At 35.5% G+C, this 25,154-nt stretch overlaps 1 protein-coding gene across 2 annotated transcripts; it reads left to right on the forward strand.

The window, feature by feature from the left end:
* The first annotated feature begins 624 nt into the window (after positions 1–624).
* Positions 625–17,883, forward strand: LOC145686048 (uncharacterized). 2 transcript variants are annotated; one of them, XM_081758927.1, is made up of 4 exons: positions 625–782; positions 6,810–7,033; positions 8,354–8,513; positions 12,499–17,883. In XM_081758927.1, exon 4 carries the CDS (start codon positions 12,578–12,580, stop codon positions 12,905–12,907), a length of 330 nt encoding a protein of 109 aa, XP_081615053.1. In that variant the 5' UTR covers positions 625–782; positions 6,810–7,033; positions 8,354–8,513; positions 12,499–12,577; the 3' UTR covers positions 12,908–17,883. The 2 variants fall into 2 exon arrangements, with proteins under 2 accessions (XP_081615053.1, XP_081615055.1); XM_081758929.1 differs by lacking the exon at positions 8,354–8,513.
* Positions 17,884–25,154: the final 7,271 nt, after the last annotated feature.

Consider the following 25,154-nt stretch of genomic DNA (forward strand, 5'->3'; position numbering starts at 1 on the left):
AGTCGATGTGTGGACGTTAATTGTCAGTGCTGGTTGTTTTATTTTCAGGAATTATTTTGCAGTAAAGAATTTTAATGCTATTTATATTCCTAGTGGGTAAAACGGCTAGAACTGGGAATTGGTGGATACATGGAATTATATATGTGTATTTCATTACGCAACACATATATAATTTAAATAAGGTACCTATGTTAAAATACGAGTGTAAAAATAATTGAAGGGTTTCATGAATAGATTTTCTCTTTTTGAAAGTTTCTGTATAGCATACCCTAGTAGCAAGGTTGGTTGGCCCACCGTTGGGGATTGAGTGGGATTTGGTCAAAACAGTGGGTGATGGTCGGTACAAGCCTATAGCGGAGAAACGTACATTGGCCCACCGTTGGTTAAATGTATGGTTGGCCAACCAACTATTCTCCTGACCTTCATGCAACTATACTCGAGTTGACTGTTTTCCCAACCAAGAAATACGTTACTTTAGCGTTGGCTAAATAACGGGGAATCGCTCTACGAAAAGCATTTTTTCCCACCACACGACCACTGATTTTTATCGTTGGGTAAAGGTCGCTAACTCCATACTTGATGTTGGTAGAGTGCGTTACTGTTCATGCGCAGTTCTTCACCGCCATATTAGAAGTGTTGTGGTCATTGGGTTGTCGCTATAGTTACAGAAGAAAGAGTGTGGCCAAACTTAAGTACTTTTGTAAAAAGATTTAGACCTGATGCAAAAAACCAGCACTATTCATAGTGAAGAAGACAAGACAAGACAAGACAAGACAAGAAATGTAAGTAGGTTATATAATCGTTCTATATAAAATAATTTCCATACTTTTTTTTTTTTAAAGAAAACATGTGGGTGAACAGGTTATGATTGTGCATGGAGTGCTAATGTAGAATGTGTTAACACTAATTAACATTGAAATGATTAATATCCATTTTAAGAAGGCAAAATTAGTTTACGTGAGCTAGTTACACTCTTCACTGGGTTACAGTACAGCAGATGTGTGCATGGAAATTAGAGTTAATAAATATTTCTGGGTTCAGTTTGGCCGATTATCTTTGGCTACAATGCATTGTTCCTGCGCATGCACATTAGGTTAGGTTAGTTCTGCTCTTCCACCCAAGTGTGACATAATGCTTTGACTTTGTATAAGTTTATGCATTAGTAACGATTCTTCAGTCACTTGAAAAAAGGGAAATAGTGCCAAAATGTACTGAAAACAGCATGCAATAAACTTTAAGACATATGCCCCTTGTACTTAGATTTTGAGTGAATTGCCAAAGTCCCAACCAATTTCAGAAACTTTGCCGAATATATTGAACAATTAGGCCTAGTTTTGGTTTTCAGAGGAACACTGTGTATCAGTTAGGAAATTTTTGCTTTTTATGTACTGAAATGGGCATTACTCGAGCACACGATTCTACCAAATTTTGACACGTTTCCTACATTTTCAAGTTATGTTAGGGCTTTGTATTCCTTTTAGCAGAGCATGCATTAAGTGAGGAGATCAGGGTTTGCCCAGGGGGGCCCTGCCCGATAAAACCCACCGGGTTTTTTCGGGTTGGACCCACTTGAAAAAAACCATCTGGGTTTTTGAGCTTTTTGTTAGTACTTTTATTGGTACAACTAAGGCGACCATATTGAAAGTGATTTTTATCATATTTTGAACTTTCATTGGGCGAATCAGATGCTTTCACGTTAAGGTACTCAACAGCATCTATATATATAAAAGAGAACGCACAAAATCCTTTGTCCGCTCATCACGCTAATACGGCTGAACCGATTTCTTTCATTTTTGGGGGGTTGTTAGGATTTGGACCCTAGATGTTTTTTATCATATCACTTTAATTTTCAATTACCAGTGTCTTGAGATAATTGACCATTCAGGTGTCCATACGTACAAATCCTTTGTTATTAGTTCATCATAGGTATAAAAATAAACGTATTTATATGCAACCCGCATGACCGTGTCACTCGGCGGGTTAACATAAATGACAGGCGTTATAATGGTTTTTATCATATCACTTGAAAGCGAAAAAGTAAAAATTATCTAAGTAACAAAGTTTATTGCGTTCGGGGGTGACCGCAGCGAAGCGGGGCGGGTTAACATAAATGACAGGCGATATAATGTTAACATTTACTGCAATCTTCTATGGTTTTTATCATATCACTTGAAAGCGAAAAAGTAAAAATTATCTAAGTAACAAAGTTTATTGCGTTCCGGGGTGACCGCAGCGAAGCGGGGTGAACGCTGCTAGTTCAACATAAGACCTTTATAAACTTTAGAATGCACTGAATGGATAAAAAGAAAAAAACCTTCTCTTAGCTTGAGATAATTATAGAACAAATTAAAGTGCAGATTATGCTTATAGCCTATTTGAAATAAAATATCCAATTTTATATTTTAGAAGATACTTTCCGTGAATAGTGTGCTCGCCAACTGCGACACCGAGGGACGTTATCCCTCACAGAGTGCCGGTACTACCAGTAAATATGTACTGCATTAGTGAAACTACTAGTATTATTTTTGGCATTAGTGCCGTAACGCCGGACCAATTTGAAAACTGGAAAAAGCACCAAAATGCACTGCATTCGGTTATATTTTGTTGGATTACATCAAATTATGTTACTTTACGTTAGGGGCATAAAAACTACTACAGCACAGAAACACAAACCAACCTGTGCTAGGTGGCCACTAAAAAAGCACGAATTCTGTCGAACCGAGTCAGGGCAGAGAGACCCGAGCGGAGCGAGGGGGTGCGTCCGAAGGGAGCAGGTGGGTATACGCGTAAGCGAGGGTAGTGACAACGTTCCCGTTCACTTGGAAGTCACTTATCAAAACTGAGGCTTGTAAACTTTTCCGATTTCAAGAAGAAAATCGTGTACAACAGTTTCGTGGGGTTTCCTTTCCTTAAATAAATAGTCCGCTAAATAGCCCTCGAAATGCTCTTCCTTCTTCCCCAACACCTTGCCTTTCGCACTACAATATCATAACAAATGTACCTCTCTGCGAAGTAGTCCTTCCGCCTCCACATACAGTGCCGCTTACAAAATCAAAAACAACTTTCTTCACTTTTACTATTTTACTTACCCCACTTTCACTCATTCTTACTCGCAAACTTAAATAAATTCTTCAATTGACCGGGTAAATTTCCTAAAATTGGTCCGGTGCTACGGAACTTAACCCTTATTTATTATTATTATTATTTATTTTTTATTTTTGGTTACCTTTGATGGTAACACAAGTATTCTTAAGTAAAATTTGGTTTTCCAACAACAGCTGTTTAGTCCAGTTATTTGTTGCTCCTCCTCAAATAAGCATTCTGTAGAATCAACAGCAGCAATAGCGTAAAAATTCTTGTCAAATTTAAGAAGCGTAATGCTCAGAGTTCCGAAAACCGTGTGACGCTTATTATTTCAAGTGCTGAATTCAAACTTCCATACTACTAGAAGTTTCGATGTACAGTAAAAAAAAGCTTGGATTTTAGAAAGAAAAAAAAAGAAAGAAAACATCGCGAAAGAAATGCTCGGGAAATTCCCATAATTGAACACAAAGTATCGGAAGTGAACTTCACCGATAAAACTATTTATTTTATAAAACATGAGTTATATATTTGTTTTAAATTAATATTTTTGCGAACGTCATTGAGGCTCCCGGCATGATTCTATCTATATTTATTCGTTCGTCTGCCTGTACCACACATACTACACGGTACTACTTTCAGTCTTTTAAGCTTAAATTTTCAGGGTACAATCAGGAGATTTTCTGTAAATTTCCTGTACAGACTTTGGCTGCATACCAATGTAAAATTTCAAAATGGCGGCCATTTTGTTCAAAATAGCGGGTGTCCACACTACAAATCAAGAGACATTGAAATATTTCGAAAGAAACCAATTAAACTGGAAAATACCCATATGGGCCCAGGTGGGTTGTGCTTTTTCAAAAAGACCCGGTTTCTTTCAAACCCTGGAGGAGCTCCATTACTACTTGCAGATTGACTGCAGGAGGGCTCAGCAGGGTTGGCTGGTTTAAACCAAGGTGGTTTAAACCATGATTTAAACCAGCTGTTTTTTTTTTTTTAAACTGGTTTAAACCAAAAAACAAAATGTTCGTAAAAGTGTAACTATTCGTAAAATTTTGATGAACACATATTTGTAGGCTATCACGTTTCACTCCCATGTATTATTCGTACTATATTCAGACCTAAATTCCCCATTCTTTACTCAAAGAGATTATATTACAAAAGCAACTTTTTTTTTATGTGACTTTATGGATGTTTCTTTTGTGATTTTTTTATAGTTTGTTATTATTGTTATGCAACCAAAGGAAAATTCTAAACATTGTTTCGTTTTAATAATGTTTACTATTGATAAAATACATCGAAGTACCGTACTTTTTCGGGGAGTGGGGTCATACAAACCCCACTGGAGGCAATTATTGAAATAACAAGTATCTTTGGTAACTACTTTTGTATAAATTGGTCAGAGCCTAAGTGGACTCAATTCGTATCTTTATTCACTTTTCTTACTGATATGCAAAGTAAATAGTTATATTTCTTTAACTTGGACTAAATTAGTTCTTCTGTACTCTGTAGTACTTTGAAATTGTCCATATGTAATTCTATATAATGGTTCCATTTGTGCAATTGTTTATCTTTTTGTCCTTCTGTCCTAATGACTCTTGATGATTATATTGACAAATATGTAAAGATTAGTCAACGTATTTTTACCAGGAGTCCTTCGTGAGTGAGTCGGCAGACGTATCGCATTTGTGGCCAATTAGTCCCGGTTTCGAGTTCAAATAGAGGACAATTTCTCTTGGATGTAAGCCGAGAAGCAGTTTGGATTCCGCTTTAAGCTTATGTGACCCCTTCCAGCATAACCCGGTTGTTGCATACTAACACCAAGGCGAAAAAAGCTTATTTCTGTCCATACGTGATATTAATACATAGAGCAAATTATTTAAACCAAAAAACCCTGTTTTTTTTTGGTTTTACAATAAAAACCATGGTTTTTGCCAACCCTGGGGCTCAGTATAAATACAGTATGGACGTATGGCACACAAACTACAATGCATAAAACACGAACTAACTTGTACTAGGTGGCCACTGAGAAACACGAATGCTGTCTGAGTCAGAGCAGGGAGGCGCGAGCGAAAGCGAGGGGGTGCGTCCGTATGGGGCAGGCGCGTCAGCGACGGAGGGTGTACGCATAAACGAGGATAGTGGAGACGCACACTTTCACTCACTCAAAATTCATTTAAATATGCTGTGCACTGACAGTAATTTCTTACATTCACACTTCCATTCTTTCACAAAAGATATTTCACATCGTATTTAGCTATAAATTTTCTTTTTGGTAAAACATTCTGCTCGAGTGGAACCGCGAAATATATGCTAGGCCTGGTTGTTGGCTATTTATTGTATTTTAAGTAGCACTATATCTGTACGTGGAAGGAACTATGATATTTGGCGCAAAGGCACACTTTTTTTTATTTAATGGCGGAAATACGCCTACTATTGTTTTTTTTAAACAACGAGTCTGCATTGTTCAAACTTCGCCAAAAATATAGAGTACTGAACACAACAATTTTTGTTACAAGTAGAAAGAGGAGAACAATGCAGACTTCAGGGACGTATTTCGGGTGTTCCTCCCCCACCCCATCTGCACCCAAGGTTGAAAACCCTGTGCATTTTACATAACTTGAGTCGAAATTTATGCATCTCATGCCGTAAACTAGTTCTGAACCGGCCGATTTTACACACACACACACACACACACATATGTATCATTTGTTGAATGTTGATATACTTTTTCCTCGATGCATATGAAAAAGTGTTTGGGATTGCAATCAGTTAAAGATTGGGAATCAATTCAAAATTTAATCCCAATTAGGAAATTTGCTATGAAAATTCATAGCTAATTAACATTTAACTCTAATTCCCAATGTTTTTTCTCAGGTCTCGAGATGTATTATCCAAAGCGAAAGAAATTATTAAATTAAAAATAACACTGTTTAAAAGAGAAAACTCACTGTTAGTATTTTCCACCCTGCACCAGACTCCCGCGTGGTGCAGAGCGTGTTTGCGGTCAGTAGATAAGCTGGACTGAACGGCTGAGAGGAGAAATTAGAATACCCAAACTGTAAGATCAATATCATAATATCGGGTTTTGAAAGCAGGCATATAAATGAGTATATCCTAGAATTGTACATTCAAAATATGTTGCAATGAATGCATTTGAGACTGGCTGAAGTAAACTCCTTCACCCATTAACTATTATATCCTTGAAAGCAGAAATGGTTAGTTGGTTTTGTACCCTCTATGAAACTGAACTGGTGCAAATATTTATTAATAAATGAATAAAATTCTGAAAACAAAGTTCAGAAATTATTAGTAGTACTATTTTTAACTCTTGTGTACTACCATGGGGTCTTTTGGAACCCCAGATTTGTTTCTCATGTTACAGCTGTTAAACAAGTGAGATTATAGTTCACTTTTCTTGCAAACTATCTCGAGTGTATGCTAAAGATGCATGCTAAATATTTAAGTTGTCTCTTTGATGGTTCTGCGTAAAGAACATAATTTAGGTGGGATTCTAGAAGACCCCATGTAATTCCTGTGTAAAAGTGTTCTTGGTAGTACACAAGGGTTAACATTCTTAAACAAAAAATGCCGAAATTATGAGCATTCGAAATCGTAATGTTGCAAAAAAAAAAAAAAGTTATTTTCCTTTTATATTTCTTTTTTTTTTTCTATTTCTTAAAAGTTATTATATATGCAATACAGGTTATACTTCATTTTTTCCGCAGGTTTCACGGTTATTGCTAAGCATTTGGCGAACATTAAGGGACGTCTGGAACGCATAGAAGAAACCCAGTCACGCATACTGGAATACGTCCACGGAAATTTACGTTCACCGGGAATTTCGCAACCACTGGTATTACCCGACGGTCTGACTCTACCCTGTGAAACGGTATCATCGGTTAAATCACTGGAAGAATGGGCACACAATGAAAATAATGCTACAAGTTTGGTAGGTTTTGAGCTCACTGTAGTATTTTAGACCGTAATTTCCGTATTTTTATATTATACGGGGTGATACTTCCCATTAGGTATCTTACATTTGTTCAATGACTCGTGGCAAGTTGAAACTGAATAAACAAAGTGGGTCATAATTTCCTTTGTAGTTTCGAACATTGATAATGCAGCAACTATGATAGAAATAAACTTGTTCATACCAGCAATTGGCGTCTCTCCTAGTATGAATCTATATAACATGCCACATAAATTGTTCATATATTAAGCCGCTACAGAGCAGTCAACGACCTTAACGTGTCATGTTGGGGCGTGTGTGGTAGAAACATTCGGCATCTGTTTCTATGAATGTCTCAGTTGTTGTAATATGAATATTCACAACCGCGGAAGCAATTATGAATAACTTCGTTTCAGTATACATAACCTAATGAAGCCTATAGGGCATATCTTATTTTATAGAGACTTGGACTTGCGTTCGTTGTATTTTGGGCTCAAGTTCGGCTCCGCCATCCTAACAGGGACTTTCAGGGTTTTCCCACCAGGAGAATTTTAAGACTATGTATATAGAAAATGGTCATGACTTAAACATTTTCCCGCATCTTAAGCTGTTATGTAACGTGTGTGTTGTATCTAGATTATAAACAAAATGTTATACACAATGCAATGGAAATATCCCTGAAGTAGCATCCCTGCTTCCTTTGTTTTTGTATCATAAGAAAACAATTATTTATTCAGTGTTGGCGAAATGATTAAAGAGAAATAAGTTTTTCATTGTATATTTGCTACACATATTAAGTATTTTTCATTGTAAATCTTGGGTACAAGAATTATTAAACGGTATGTCACTTTCAGTTAAAGGGGCATTCCAATTTCCGAAAATTATTCGTTATTTGCACAGTATGTTCTTTATGCTTCATTATGCTTTTAAAATTCGGTTCGCCAATATTTTCATGTTTGGAAATAATAGCATATTTTACTGTTTGCCTTATCCGGCTAGTTGTTACGGGATGTTTCATATTTAAAATGTTCTGTTTCCGTTCTTTCGTGTGCAAATTGTATTGCTCTGTGCACTGGTACAAATATATGCTATCTAAACATCTCTAAGTAGTGGTATTTAAGAACCTGGAAAAGTCAGGAAATTTGATTTTGCCAAACGAGCAGGAACCCTTTCATCTATTACTTCTAGTTTTCTTCGTTTCTATGCTAGGCAAGGAAAAAATTGATATTTTTAGTTCATTGTGTCCTGCTATTCGTTAGTAACAACTAGTGTATTGGTAATATGTATAATTATAACTGCTTTTATTATATTTGCTTACAGCAAATAGCTTTGAGTACCTTGGGTGGTAAAAGTGTTGAGAAGTTAGTGAGACGAATGTTAGAAAAAGTATTCAGTAACGACGCAGCAAAGAAATTCAACTGGACCGGTAGAAAGGGTAAAGAAGCACTAAGAACCCTGAGAATAATGCAAATACTGAAAGGTATGCTTTGATTGGAAACTCCTATCTAATATGCATTTTGTTTGAGGACAAATTTTGGACAGTCACCACTCCTATCAAGTACATTGAGCAAAATGCCACCTTCCCCTCCTTCCTCTCGCGATCTGAGGTTCATACGTGCGTTATTGTTGTGACTGAATCTTGTGTAGGTTCCATTCGTGAATAACAGACCTACAGGATTTACTTACTATTCATTGATGCTCGTTTCCTTCGATAATATGCGCGAAACACAACTTGTACGCTTTACAAATTCAGGGGTGAAAACGCAAAGGGGCGTAACTTGAAAAAAAGTGCGTTTTTCTATTATGACTTCCACGTGTTCTATCAACTGTTAAAATGCAGTATCTCACTTCATTATAGTTCCGGCGATATGAAGATTTAAAAATCAAATTTCCCGTAGAACTTTAAATCGCTCTCCTGTAAACTTGGGAAAAGTCAAGATGCCCCACTTCGAAATGACGGCCTAATTGAATTTTCTTTTTATATATTTTTTTTTTTATTTTTATTTATTTATTTATTTTATTTTATTTAAATGTCAAAAAATTTGAAATAAGTTTTAAACGATGTCCAAAATTCACATATCGTGAACTGTTGCTTCCAAATAGAAGTGAGATTACCAAATGTGAGTGTTTTAGTAAGTATAGTAGATTTGTTTAACAGACTCATTACTTTATCGGCATCATCCTTGTTCTCCATGCTGCAATAGATTATTGACAGTAAGTTGCATTACTACTTCGACTATGTCCTCTCTCTTCACTTTCTTTCTTTTCAAGTCTGTTCGAAAGATAAATGTTCTGTATTCAAGTTATTCGTTGCATGTCAGAAAAAGAATCCTGAATAACGCACGTTAGTGTGAAAGCCCATCACATTTATTACATTTCTATATCAATTTTTTTCAGCCAAAATGCTTCAAAGGGAACTTTTAAGCATAGAGCGAAGTTTAACATTAGAGTCCCCATCATTCGACCACACAGCATTTTAATTCGCTATACTGGTTCGATCCTAGCTCGCGCTGTGTGAACTTTGTGGTGGACAAACACCGTACTCGTGGTTTTTTTCGGGATTCTCCCGTTTCCTCCCACTTTTTCATTCCACCATTTTATTCATTTCTCATCATCATCGTCTACTTTTGCCTAACCGTCATAACCGTGGGACGTAAAACTGAAAGATCTCATTTTCATTTAATTCGCTATACGTTACAGGGAATAGCCAATTTTCTCTCGAAAATAAATTACAGGTTTCTCAGATCCAATTTTGGTCCATTAATTTTAAATTACTCGGATATTCCGTATAGCAACAGTTAACTTGGGTTCACCGTACCATCTCGACATTTAGTCCATGGTTGGGAAGAATATTATTGAAGTAAGATTTTTTCCAAACTCTGTAAACAACTAATATTGTACTCACTGACATAGAACACTGTATCATTTTGATATACATGGATGAAGAATTTTTTACTTTTTTTGGATTCGAATGAAACTGCAGACTAACCACTAAATCACATTTATTTGTTTATTGATTGAAGAGAACCTTACAAAATTAAAATATTGAGAAGGAATTTATGGAAGTAAGATTTTTTTAGCAGTCCTTCTAAAAACTAACTAACACTACACTCAGTGATATAAAACTCTCTCTCTCTCTCTCTCTCTCTCGGGTTCCCCCGTAGCCGTCGTTACGGTTACAGCGCTCGCCTTCAGTGCGCGTGGTCGCAGATTCAAATTCACCTGGGAACCTAATGCCTCGGATAGCAACTCGAGTAGTGGTTCAGATCCCACCTTAAAATTTAGGTTCTGTCTCGATATAGCCTCGCTGCTGAAAAGGGACGCGAAACTCCCACCAAACAGACAAAAACATTATGTCTTACGTTATTCATGGATGAAATCTTCCATCCATAAATAGCAAGAGAGAATGTGTTTATGTCAGTGACTGTAGTGTTGATTGTTGTTTGTAGGGACTGGAAAAATCTTCCTTCAGTAATATCCTCCACAACCATGGAGCAAACGTCGAGATGGTATAATCAATACAGGCTAGTTGGTATAGGAAATATCCGAGTGATTGCAAGCGTATGGACCGATTGGCCTACGCACGCGGAACTTCAAAGCTCTGAACTTCTGTAAAATGTGCGAGAACAAGACAATTCGGCTTTGGAAGAAACGGGAAAAGAAAGAGAAAATTATCACTTAACTCTGTATGAGCTTATTCCGTTAAAAAAAAAAAAAAAAAAAATCATTTAGGTGCCGTTCAAAAATTTTGTAGCTCCTGATCCGGAAACTAATAATCGGCCAAGATCGCAATCTTTTGATGCATTTTTTTGGGGGGAGGGGTCATTCCTAAAATTCTCGTTATCTTTTAATATGTTGTATAATATGTATAACAATAAATTTGTTTTGTTGTGATACCAAGTAGGATCTATTGCAATAACTGAAAAAAAAAAAATCGGTAGGAATTGGTATGGGCAGCTGTAATGTTCGCTCGTCATAACTTTCATTATGTTAAACTTTCAAATATTTTTGCGTTTGAGGGTGGAAAATTCACAATTTGAATTCTCACAGTTGCATATACATTAACATATTATTTTGAAATGTTTCTCATTGTTTTATTTTCCATTTTATTGAATTCAAAGAAATATTGAGAAATTCCATTAAAGTATCGTTTTTTTTTTTTTTTTGGTTTGTTTACTAAACTTTTAGGTTTTTTTTTTCGAAATTTATCGAATCAATTTGTTGCCATTTTTTTTTAAAGAATTCTTAAGTTATGTGCAGAAGGATGGCTAATCTTTTAGTGTTTTATATAAGGAAATTTAACGTTAGTGTATAATATTATTTGAAGATGTCTTATAAAGTCTCTTCACTAGCTCAAATGCCAATTCCTTGGACAACTTACACTGGTCTACTATTATTAGCCTTTTGAATGGCTCTGTGTCTACTGTATATAGTTACAAACTGAAAGTTGCTGATCTTTGGCAGCACACAGGTTGAGAATCGCTGCCCCAAGTCTTTATTTAGCTTTTACGGGCATTCATCAGCAGTACACCATTATGTTATTAAATGTCGCGGGTCAGGGAAAATAGGTCATCTTGCACCTGGAAATCAGGGAAAATGATAAAAGTAATTTTGTAAGAACCCTGTGTTGGGTTAAATTCTTATTTTAAAATTCAACCATTCATTACTTTTATAAACGTCATTTCTAGCGTATTGATTATAATACAATGTCACTAAAATGACGTTACATACTTGTTAATATTGTTGATAAATAATAACGCAGGCATGATTATGACGGGAATTTCCTGGTCTAAAAAATACACTGATAGAACCGCACAACTCTATACGCAAAGTACTATTTCGATTCCCGAATATACTTCGTATAGGAGTTGTAGATCTTGTCCTTTATAACCCCATTGCTGGAAATACGTGAAGGCCAAGTTAATTTATTTCTGTCCATACGTATTTTTTTGTTAATCAATCACAGAAACAGGTTGACTTTTTATTTTTTGTAAGAAAACGCTTTTGGCCAACCCTGATTCGCAACACTTATTACAAGAGAAAAATGTTATTTAAAAAAGATTGAAATAAAAGAACTGCCAAATGAAGTTTTAAAAATATTTTTTCCACTTCATTATTTATTTCGATAGGTTTTAAGGTGTTAAGTGTATATGGCACAAGTCGGAAGGACAAAGGGCTCTGGTAGGGTCTGTTTTGAAAGTTTTATTCCAGTATTCATCTGAGGTGTACATGAAAATTTCTACCCAGTATTGACATTCGCGAAGCACAGAATTTGCAAATGCTAAACCAGTGGTAGAATGGACCTTTATTTGTTTACTTTAGAAAATTGCGAACTGCAAATGTATTTAAATTATATTTTATAAATTAAGTTCGGCTGTTTTCACTTTGTACATATGAAATATATATATTACGTTGCATTGGAGGGGATTGTTTGTGCTAATAAGCTACTTAACTTTTATTTGCAGTTCTGGTTGAGATGAGAGGCCAACTACTGAACCTACATCCAATTCTTCGATTTTAAAAGGACAGCTAAATGGTTGAAAAATGGAGGAAGCAGTGGAAAAAGAAAACTTTGGAGATTCTGCGAGATCTAAGCGCCGCAAGATTCAAAAGGAGTATGAAGAAATTGTTAATGAATACAAATTTCTCTCTGCAGAAGTAATAGGACAAGAAATAAAGAAAACTAATAAACTAGATTCAGATAACAATGCGAATGAAACTGCGTGCAGAAATGATGATCAAGTTCCACGTGTCAGTGACCTCGACATTTCAGAGGTATCCAGTGAATATGATAATTCTAGTGATTTTGGAATGTGGAGTGATAGTTCACATGGTGAAGTTCCTGATTCTTTGGAAGTGAAGTTGGTGCAGTGAGCAAAGGAATATAACATAACTAATACAGCCACTACCACTCTGTTACATATTTTAAACCAATATTTCCCTCAACTTCCTTTAGACGCACGAACTCTATTACATACACCGTCTTGCTCCAATGTAGATACACGTGCAGGGGGTCTATTTAAATACTTTGGCGTAGAACGTAATATTGTGAAGAAAAAGTCATCAGGTTTGATTCCATGTGTTTATCCATTTGTAAATTCCAAGTTGTTGGTAGAAAATGAGGGAACATGTTTGGTAACTATTACAATTAATGTGGATGGTTTACCTTTATATTCGAATTCAACCAAATGTTTTTGGCCTTTAATGGGAATTGTGGATCAGGCAGTGATAAAACACCAGTTTTTCAAGTGGACATTATTATTAATTTTAAAAAGTGAAAAGTGTGTGACAGGACTCGAGATCAAACCCAGGTCCTTAGGTTTATCGCGCCTGTGTGCTAACCAACTTCGTCACCCAGTCGATCCATTTTCCAGTCACACAATTTACACTTTTGAGTACGGTGTTCTTTTTTTTTCAGACTATATGGAGAGTCAGGATACCACAACTTTCTGTTGTGATTGGACTTCCCAGCAGACACTGGGGCAGTCCAAACTCAACGAAGTTGTAGTACACTCCATGTGGTCTGAAAGAAAGACAACACCGTCCTCAATAGTTGAAATTGTGTGGTTGGGAGTTAGATCGACTGGGTGACACAGTGAGTTAGCACATAAGCATGATGAGCCTAAGGTCTCAGGTTCGATTATTGGTCCAATCACACATTTTCTACTTCAAAATTATAATGTCTGCACTTGCGGAGGCTTGGTGTAAAAATCGGAAGTCGCCCTAATTTCTTTATTGAGATATTTTTATTTTCTATAGTCTCTACTTTTCGAGTGTTGACTTTGTGATGAAGTATACTTTTAAGAGGGCTAATCACAGCGACATTAAAATACCGCTAATTTTACAGTAATTATGTGATATTTTCAAATAGATAAAAGAATCGAAATGTGGAACAAGAGCGCCCTAGACAATATTATTTTGCATGAGATACCGTTATCACGAATCACCTAGTAGCTTTGAGTTTGCAGCCATTTGTAAACGCAAAAATAAGTGCCGATTCTTTAAATGACTAGAAATCGAAAGCAGATAAGTGAGTCGTGATAACGGTATCTCATGTAAAATAATATTGTCTAGCGAGCTCTTGTTCCACTTTTCGATTACTTTTATCTGTTTGAAGATATCATAATTACTGTAAAATCAGCGATATTTTGATTTCGCCGTGACGGGGCCTCTTAATTTTAGAAGGAAAGCAACGTTTATTGAACTTTAAGCTGTACGTACACAGGGCGGGGGGAAGGGAAACAGTAGGTATGTTTTATCCAAATCATCATGCTGTGCCTTATAAAATCGAATCGTACGTTTAATGACTCTTTGAATTTTCATTCGCACTGTTAGGTCTTGTGGTGGGCTAAAGTGAACGTGTTGGGCATAGCCAGGTTTCAAAATTAAAATACTTAAATATTCGCACCACAAAGGTGGAGTGCCCTGAATGGACAGTCCCAAGAAGTATTTAAATTAAGTAATTAACAGAAGTTATGTAAATGAGTTATATTAATTAATGGATTACTTAAATATTAAAGATATAAATGAAATATTCGGTAGAGCTTTTTTTTTTTTAAAAAAAAATTAAGTGATTTGAAATATACAAAATACTCTTTAACTCAGGTAATCAGTGGCTTTACTTCAGTACAGATGCTCCATTGAAATGGTCAGATAACAACCATACACCCTTCTCTGTACATGTTCTTGCCATGCTGTAAAAGAAAAACATATGCGAAATTATGCACATACCTTAATTGATGTCTGGAATCCGAACAAGAAAGACTTCCGTGTTATTATGTTGAAATTTTAATGGTGATAAAGTAAACACTCCACTCCTCCACAGAAATCATACAGATTTTAAACACTGATATTCACACACATATATAAAAAAATATTTTATATTCACACGCATATTAAATCGAAGTGACCGGTCGATAAAAAAAATATTTTTTTATGAAAATTTGGCCATTATATATTTCTGTTCATAGTTCGTGCACGTATTGTTTTGACGCGTTCTTCATTGTCTTCTTCCTTCAGTCCTTTCTCTTCTCACTGAAGTTCGCTCGGCATCCTGGAACCTCCTAGAAGGTATAAATTGCTGCTACTGGGCGCTGCTCTGGTTGTTTCTCTGCTGCACTGGTGTCTCTCTCTTAGTATCTCTGGATCCATTTGAAGACATCTGGTTTATGCAGTGTTACTGGATAATTATCATCTGAATTGCATCAAAGTCTCTGAAAATGTTCTGGTTCTACGATCCAGTTCCAAAGTTCTCACTATATCGGCCACATATGACGCACTTAAAACTTTACTTTTCGAATTGTATACATATATCACACGGCAAACTACATACGAGAGTTATATGCTACTATTCATTGTCCTAGCTGCAGATTCAAAACTCAGTCTCTGCATCTATAAAAAAAAATATTATAACTCTCCTTTTTTTTTAAAAAAAAAAAAATCTCGTCTCGCTACATGTGTTTCCCGTAAAGCACAGTTAAGTTCTGAGATGACGTTAAGTTCTGAGAAAGACTTACTAGAGTTGATATTTCAGATCGAGACGAAAGAAAGAAAAAAAAAAACTTTATCTCGAGTAACGTCGCAATTCGGCTATTTAAAATGTGCCTATCTCACAAAACAGACCATTGTCACGATGAGTCTTGCACTAACTGTCACAGAGGATGACCTCTGTATATCGCGTCTTAACACCAACTAACTCGCTCCTTCCCTGTCAAACTGTTTTCTTTCAGAGAAAAGAACATGATTTTGCAAGGCTCGCTCCTGACCTACCCAAAATTCAATGTATAGACCCTTTTCGCGGACCCTAATGGTTTTGTCGCCAAAATGTCTGGGTAGTACACTTTCATGTAATCTTTCATTTATTCTTAGATTATTATTGTTTGTCATCTGTATTGAGTTTGACCACTGGATAGAGGAAATACTAAGCTTTAATACGGTGTATCATACACTTTGTTACTCAAATGTTAAATACTTGTTTTCGTATTGTTTTCCCCGGCGTCACTATCCATTTTCTTTGTAAACAACATTCCTTACCGAACCAGTCCATGTGCTTTTGTTTACCTCACCAGAGTACTCTAGCGGTGATCTCTCGCAACCTCCACATACACATTTGTTCTTGGTTTTTCACTTTTTTTTTACAATAATTATCATGAATCAACAATATATTGTATATTACATTGTACCTAATATTCCTCTGATTATATTTACATAGGATTCCAGCAGTGACATTCAATTTAGAATTAATAATCAATAAATATACACATATCGACTGCTATGACATTCACGGTACTGCGTATCGCTGTCGTCTCAATTACAGCAATGTCAACACCAAGCACAGTAAAGTAATAAGCTTTTGTTTTAAAGTTGAGGTAACAACGAAAAATCTTTTCTGACCAAAATTACATCTTATCTTATATTTCTACAATTCTAAATATGTAATAATGCTAAGATATGACTGCATTCATAATTTTCAATGGGGGGAAAGCCCACTCGCAGGAAGAGCAGAAGCTCTTCCTTGTCGAAACCGCGCTTTGAAGAAAAAAAAAATATAGGCAAGTTTTCTGGCGGGATCCAACCCAAGCTATCGAAGTTTCTAGTGTGAAAAATGGTCACTTGAAGAAAATCTAACGCCTTATTGTTCCCAAGAATTCTAACCCACTTGCTAAAATATCTGAGCAGAAATATACAAAGGTAGTGGGATAGGATCTATGTCGCCAGGCCACTATCTGCAGCAACGTTAGCAACTCTGCTCACTTCTACCTAACTAAGTTAGAAGTATGATTTAAATATATGACCTAGATAAAATTTCTCTCATATCACAATCATTCTTTAACTTTAGATAGCAATCCTGGGTGCACGTACACAGCTTTTAACTGCTACGGAACATTTCTTTCTTTCTTTCTTTTTTTTTTTTTTACTCAGTGGAGCTTTTCCAAGTTAAGTTTTCTTTCCTACATATATTTTATATTCCAAATAAAAATGTTTAATTCACCAATTTTATATACTAATTAACCTAACATTACATATATATATATTCTTAATTAACCTATAGATATGTAAATTATTCTATTATGCAAAAATTTCGGGTGAAATTAACATAAAAATTTTAAATAGAAAATAGCTATATGTGTGCCTCTTATAGTCTACTTGTCTTTTCCTATGATGTAGCGTTTTTTTTTTATTTATTTGCTTTCTTGGATTTATAAGATAAAAAGGCATTTACTTGTTTTATCTGATCAGAATATTAAGTTGTGTATGTTAAGAAATTATGAAATATATAGGTTTACTTGCCGGTTACACATCTCAACGTTTTTCTTGTAATGTTACAACATATGTATGGGTGCATGCATTTAGAAAGTGGACACTCAGACGTGTATATATATATATATATATATAATCGCATTCAAAAAAGTCTATTTTATACGTATATGAGGCAATGGTGCTGTAAAATTTCTTCATGTGTAGTAGAAGTAATAACTGATCTACGCTATCTGAGTATAATTGTAACATTAACAAAATAAGAATTTCCATTAGGTAAAACTGTTTATTGTATAGTGCTTCAAAATATGCCATTTTCATGTACAGATTTACTTCTATCATTAACCACCGGCTGGTCCCCTTTCATATGCTCGTACACATATGTGAAATAATGCTGGTATTTCAACATGGATCCAGATTTAATATGCATATCTCATTGTTGTTTACAATGAACAGTTACCACTATTTTGTTTGCAACTTCAAAAATATTTATTATTTTTCTTTGTTATTGTATTTTTTTCACATTTAAGAAGATTGTAATGTTGTAAAACAAATGATTTTGCAACTTGCAATTATAATAAAAAATATGTAGTGGAAACTTAAGAACAGTGTTTAATTTATTTCATTAATTAATACTGATCTCTTTTCAATTACTTTGTTATTGCAGTAGTATTGTGGATTGGTGTATAAGATAGCAAGGAAAAGTTCCTCAATCTCTAATGGGTATAATGCGTGTTTGTTATTTGGCTTTGTCTATTGATTTTTATTTTTCAATAATATGCTTGGTTAGTGCTAGTATCCATTAAAACGCAGTTCTGAACAGAACAAAATGAATTATATTAATAACTATACGTTACAGTTTCAAGGACCTAACGTCCTCTTTATCAGACGCAAACATTGAGAAAAGACTGTTGACAGCAGATCTTATCAACTGATGGTTATTTAATGGTTAATGGTTTTCCAGAGCGTTTTAATGGTTATTGATTATCCAGAACCATGGAGTTTATTGTTTAGTACTAGTAAAATGTACAATCGGAAGACGTCGCATCCTGACCCAACATGTAAGTATTCCTCTTTAGTGTTTTCCTACATTTTTGCACATTTAGGGAGCTTTACCCTCTCCCTCTTGCCCAATTTTCCTGTCCAATGAACTTGGTATGTACTTTGAACGAATAAATAATCATTGAAAGTTTCATTTGAGTCGGTTCAGATGTTCGAAAGTTATCGTAAGACCAACACAAATGCTGAGCGAGTCGAATCGCAGACTGCTTCACATTCAATAATCCATATTTTCAGTCTTCCGAAGTTAGCTCAGCCAAACCTCTACGTTGAATGGTAGTTCATCATCCAATGCTGTCGTGTGCGCAACCAAATGTAGCATAATTCCCTGACGTTCCCTAACGTGTCTTCGCTGCGGATGAGGTAGGGTGGAGATGCATTCGGTTCGACACATTTTACTTTTTACATGGTATTCCTGATACTCAGATCTGTTATTTATTTAGGCATGAGTTATTATTTATATAGTAATAACGCAAATACACTCGATAATATCTGCGTCATTATATATGAATAATAACTGTGTAAATAAATAATATCCGAATATCTCAGGAATAGCATATAAAAAGTCAAAGGTGCCAAACGGAATGCATTACCACCCTACCCCATCCGTCGCAAGGACACGTCGGGGAACGTCAGGGAATAATGCTAGATTTGGTTGGGTAAACGTCAGCGTTTGGATGATGAACCACCATTCAACGTCGAGGTTTAGTTGGGGTAACGTAGGGAAACTGGTGGGATTTGGTTGGGTGAATGAAGGCCCAACATTCTCAAGGTTGTTGGGGTTTAGTTGGCCCAACGTTGGGAGATGGTTGGGAATTGGTTGGGTAAACGAAGGCCCACCCTTCTTTTGGTTGGGGAATAAGTGGGAAATGGTTTGGGTGGGAATTGGTTGCCAAAGCGGCCAAACATGACGTTGGGCCACCGTTTGTATGTCGCATTACCACCATTTTCCCAACGTTGGGCCAATCGATTTTGCTACTAGGGTAGTTTCTGTGGAAGGATTTCCTGCTTAATGCTTTATTGGCAATTTGTTTATTGCAATTGGTACTGTTTGTGTATAGAGGTTAATGTGTTCGTACCTCTTGCATTGTTTATGGCAGGTTGCTAAATGCGTAAAACTGATAGTTATGGAAGTCGCATGCTAATGTTGGAGGAAACTTTATGGAAGTATATTACAAAAACATAATAGATATAAAATTCCCAATTTATATTGTAGTGTTTATATGTATATATGTAATTCCTCTCTCCCCGTTATATTGTTTTGTATTTAAGAGTAATATGGCGCAGTTTAATGATATAAGGGCTGGTTTTGTACACGATAATGATCAATCTAGCTCTAGTGGCGATGAGTTTGTGGGGTATCAATATGAAAATCATTTATTTGAAAATGACCTGAGCGGAAGACAAATTCCTAATTATAATATTGCTTCTCCTAATATGGGAAGGGGAGCCACCAATGTGAGAGGGGGTGGTCGGACCGAAATGGTACCTCCACTAACCCGTCAATTTCAATTCAATTTTTCAAGGCATGCTTCGGATAGCATGTATAAAGTCTTAATGGAGGAAATTAATAGTTTACCAGTAATTGATGGAGGAAATACTGACTTGACTTTCAAGTTTTCACTAGAACATAGATATTTGCGTCCTGCCAAATTAGTCAAAATATCCTGGATAGGAGGAACCGGAAAACTGTCAGGAACCATTTTTTTGTTAAAAAATCTCGCATCCTGTATAAATCTATACTGTCCATTCTTCTTTTTAACAAGCATTACCGGAGAATTGTACGGACTAATACTAGGTTCAATGATCTTACTTTTCAATAAAATATCTACTTGTTTTTTGATCTCATCCCGTAGGTGAAATGGTATCGAAAATTGGGGTCGATTCACTGGGATATTGTCTACTAATTCAATTTTATGCTTATATCCTTTAGCACAACCATAGTCAAATTCATTCCAAGAAAAACTAGAATAAAATTCCTCTACTAAATCATATAATTTCTGCTGTTGATGTGGCAACAATTCAGGGTTAACATTTACTCTATATTTATCATAACCTTCAGGAAAAGATTTCGTATCTACTGCATTAACTTGATGAACCTTATTATTAGTGCTATTTTGTTTCTTGAAGTTGGTATTACTGATAACATGTTCGGCAGAACCCAAAACAACATCTTTTTTCAAGTAAAGTTTACTTTTGGTAGGATTAATCACAGATATTACCGGATGAATTTCGTCTACAACTGATTTACGCACAAAAATTTCTGCCTGCGTATCTATTAACTCATTGGGAACTAATAAATTGCGAGTTCCTGCAAGATCATTTACTTTTTTTAATGTAACTTGAACACTTGAATTAGGAGGCAAAACAACAGAGCGAGCCACTAAAAATTGAGATTTATATAATTTCGCTATGTGGTTAGAAATTTCTTCAAAAGATACGTATGGCGGCAATTCAATTCTTGGAGGAATACCAAATTTAACAAAACTAAAAGCATTCTTATTGTGATCAACCATTGCAAGATGATTTTTCAAAAAATCTTGGCCAATTATGCTATTATACGGAAAATTATTATACACTCGAAAAGGATGCGTGAAATACTGCCTTTCTAATTTAAATTTTACTAAAGCGATTTGATCACTTGCTTGAGAATTTCCTGTGACGCCACGAATAAAAGTAGTTCCTTTGAGTATTTTATGCTTATTACTTAAACTATTACCAGAAATTAAGCTAACAGTGCTGCCTGAATCCAATAGAAATAAATGCGGCTTATTATCAATATATGCTTTAACATGAGGCAAATCAGCTTCATATTGAATAGGAACATAATATCACTTACTATTTCTAACATTATTACACATATTATTGTCTACTTTATTCCTATTATTCGATTTAACATTCTCATTTACATTGACAGAAGCAGGAGGCAACGAATGGAAGGATGGAGAGGATGCATGAATGGGATTTCTTCGCTCCAAACGCGAATGCTCATAAGATTGTATACACACAGATTTTCCTTTGTGTGCGTGAGAAACTTTTGCGAGCGCAGTTCGTTGCACAAGATCTTGTAACTGGACTTTGATACCGTCCAACTGAGCTATCAATGTATTTTTTTCTTCAGGCTGACTTACAATTTCACTTTCGTTCTGAATATTAACATCTAAAGTATTTTCTTTTTGCTGTATAGCATTATTACTAACAGGATGTATATTGTATTCGTTTGTTATTGCCAAGGACTTCGATTGCTGACTACGCATGCTGACAAGAAAATTAACTCTTTCCTCTAGACCTAAGGACTTTGCTAACTCAATAACAGTCTTATACGATTTTCTTACAACTACAGAATAAAACGAAGGCAATAACCCATCGATTATCAAGTTAATTTGTTCGGTCACTGGCATCGTCGGATCGTATTCGAGTATTAATTTCCATTTATGAAAAATGTAATCTAAAACAGATTCAGAATCTAACTGCTCCCTATTTCTCATTTCTTGCTCTAAAACTTGCGAAGCTATATTATCTTCATAAGCCTCTATTAATTTCTTCTTAATCTGTACATACATGAGATTATCATATTCTGCGGTTGATTGTAAAGCTAGCAGATAAGCACGAGCCCCATTTTCTAAACAATATGGCAACAAATGACGTTTCTGTACATCACGTAGGTTATGAAGGACAGAAAAATCCTCAAAATAACTAAAAAATGATTGAACTGACTCGTTCAATTTGCCGGAAAATTTGGGGGGTTCTACTAAACGGTCTATAGCAGAAGACATAACACTAGTATTCTCCATTATATCTATTTTCAAAATCACACTTATAATAAATATCTTACATTACTATGTATATATATCCAACACCACAAAGAAAAACAAAATATAATAACTTGGCAAAATTTTCTCTTCTCACCCACTTATCATTCGATTAAGAAACAGAAAAAAAATTACTCTAACAGAGCAAATGAATAAAGTAGCGAGGGTGGGCGGGTGGGTTAAAAATAACTTTACTCAATTTCTCTCGACAAACTATAAATTACACAGTACAAATTACTCAAAATTTGGGATCTTAAAGCATCTACCGAATATTTAGAATCTTAATTTATCGAAATTTTAGGATCGTAAAAAAGGCGTAAGCCTCACAACATCTCCACCATGTGCCGGTGCTGTGTCATCAGTTATAGCTCAGAATATGAAATAAATAAATGCAACCAAATGGGGATGGAACCGATGCACAACACGGTACTTAACTGTAAAATTGTGGTTGAATTTAAATAAAATTCAAATATTTCTAATTTAGAAAATGACTAGTTGGGGGAAAGGGTGAGAGAAAGAGAAAGGTTGTAATTAAAGAATAGGAATGAGCACTAGCCTGATAGATCCATCGAGACTGGCGTCGTCCTGGTCATCTGGAATGATGAATATCTGGAGAAGTCTGGATTAGCTGAAGACAGTCAACATCTGAATCTTAATCCTTTTGGTCTGCAAGGGGCGTCGATAAGCGTCTTACGATAATGTCCTTCTACATCTTCATTCTACTACTCTGGTGACAAACTTAAAGGTGTCTGCGGCGATGAACCGTCAGAATGGTACTCTTTGACTTGTGGAGTCGGTGGTCCTCCAATGGTGGGATCCGTTTCTCTCCGATGATCTTGCACCTCTCTAGATCGCGTGTCGAATACCCCTGGTTGTTCTGTTCCTCGTGGTTTTGATCAATTCAAGAATGATGACCTAATCGGGAAGTATCAGGCTGTGCTCGAAGGTATGCGGAAAGGAAAGAAGGAAGCTAGTCGAGTTTATTTAACAAATATGCATTTACAACAAGTGTCTGAGAATGTACACTTCTAGTCAAAGTTTTCTTTCATAAGTTTTCAAAAGTTCATGCTTCTTTATATCAAATACACATTCACTTCATTTCCAATAGACAGATACTTCACACCCCCTCCTCGAAATCAAAATACACGAAAATTTTAATTTTCCGTGGTAGAAAAAAAAAGAAAAGAAAAAAAAATATTGAAGAAAGTCCAAAAAAAATGTTTGTTAAAGGTAAGAGAGTTCTTTGTATAACATATGTATGTTTTGAATTAATCCTTGACCACAAACTGCAAAATGCTGAGTGTGCGGTCCTGAGACAGTTCATATAGTTTACTAGGTAACCTGAAGATATGACGACAGCGTCTCTGGGAAAATGGAAAATAAGAAAAAGAAAAATAAACATTAGTGCTTGCATAATATCATTGTGAGTGACATGTGTTAGTTTGGAGTTCCGTTAAGTGCTCAGGGAAGGGAAGTGAAAGGTAGGAATAATACTAAATTTAATTATCACTAACACAGATTATCAAAACTTAGATACGTATAATAAAAAAATCATAATCAAATAAATAAATATTTCATAATCCAATGTAGACCTCTATATATATATGTTCCTCTAATGCAGAAAATAACTTCAATATCAAACGTAACTAATACGCGAAAAGAAAAAAAAAGGTGTAATACTATCTAGCTAACCAAAGATAGTAAAGTTAGACTGCACAAGAAGGGTACTGATTTCAGTTTGAGAAAAATGAGCTTTAAGTTATTTAAGCTTAAAGCGTCCGTAGATTGGAAAAGAATTCCAAGATATGGTTATAGCCCCATATACTGGCTGTAATCAAACTATATGAAATCAGCACGACAGAACTATTCACCACATATAACCTACAACCCTAACTAACATATAAGTTCTTCTTATCTTCATCTTCTTTCTTCTTAAATATTGTCCTCTTCGGGCATCGAATGCTGGACATCTGAAGGGATGGAGCATGGTTCTTGCAATCTTGACTTCAATCTTCTTACATCTTCTTAATATATCCATCGAAGTATCTATCCATATACGTGTCGTTGATTTTCTTCATTCTTCACATACTCACATTCCAAAAAAAAAGTAAGAAACTTCTGTAGTGATACGCTGTCCAACCAAATGAAATGGTACAATTCTTGAAGATACCAACGTGTTTCAAAATTCGAAGTATTCCAAGTTCAAAGTGTTCTAAATTTTCGAAGTGTTCTACCGGTAGATTTGGATGCACAATTCAAAACCAAGATAAACTAACTTCTAAGCGTGACCAGTGCTAAAAGAAAGTTCATCATCCATCTACAAGGTGTTCCTGTCTACAATCTAATCTTCAAGAAAAGTAATCCACATACAAGTTACGTGCGGACAGACGGACTAACAGATTCTTCATCAATGGGAAAATATATGGGGAGTAATCGCTGATAAATGTCCCAATTCTCTCTATCATAAACACAAAATACGACACGGTTTACGTCATCAAGATGTTCCTCTAAAAATATTCTTGTTGTAACCAAGGCAATTTTGGCAGCTTCTAACTTCGGAAATTTAAATGCTCCAGTCGAAATGTTAGGTAATACAATTGTAGAAAGATCATTCTCCAACATCACTTTAAAACAATTTTTGTATGTCTCTCGTAAAATCTTCTTGTCTGAATTCCGTGGTCCACATGTCATAATTACATAATTAGCAGGTAAACGATAACCATTGGCAATCTTCGCTTCTCCTGGCTTCAATGATGATATGGTCAAACATTCTTCTAAAAATTCAGATCCAGCTGCGTCTTGAATGGCTTTATCTGCACCACCTAAAGGAGTTAAGGTTTCATTCGTTGGATTTACTAAGGCATCTGCTTTTATGTCCACTATGTTACCTTTATAAATACTAATCTTCTGATTGATGGCAGTATTACAAGCAAATTTCGGTTTTTCTTCTGTGGAATTCTTCCCTATAGTTGCCCAAGTTGGTAGATTTTCGG

This window comes from Thermobia domestica, chromosome 5 (genome assembly GCF_964235325.1).
Source record: "Thermobia domestica chromosome 5, izTheDome1.hap1.1, whole genome shotgun sequence".
In the NCBI taxonomy this organism is placed as follows: Eukaryota; Metazoa; Arthropoda; class Insecta; order Zygentoma; family Lepismatidae; genus Thermobia; species Thermobia domestica.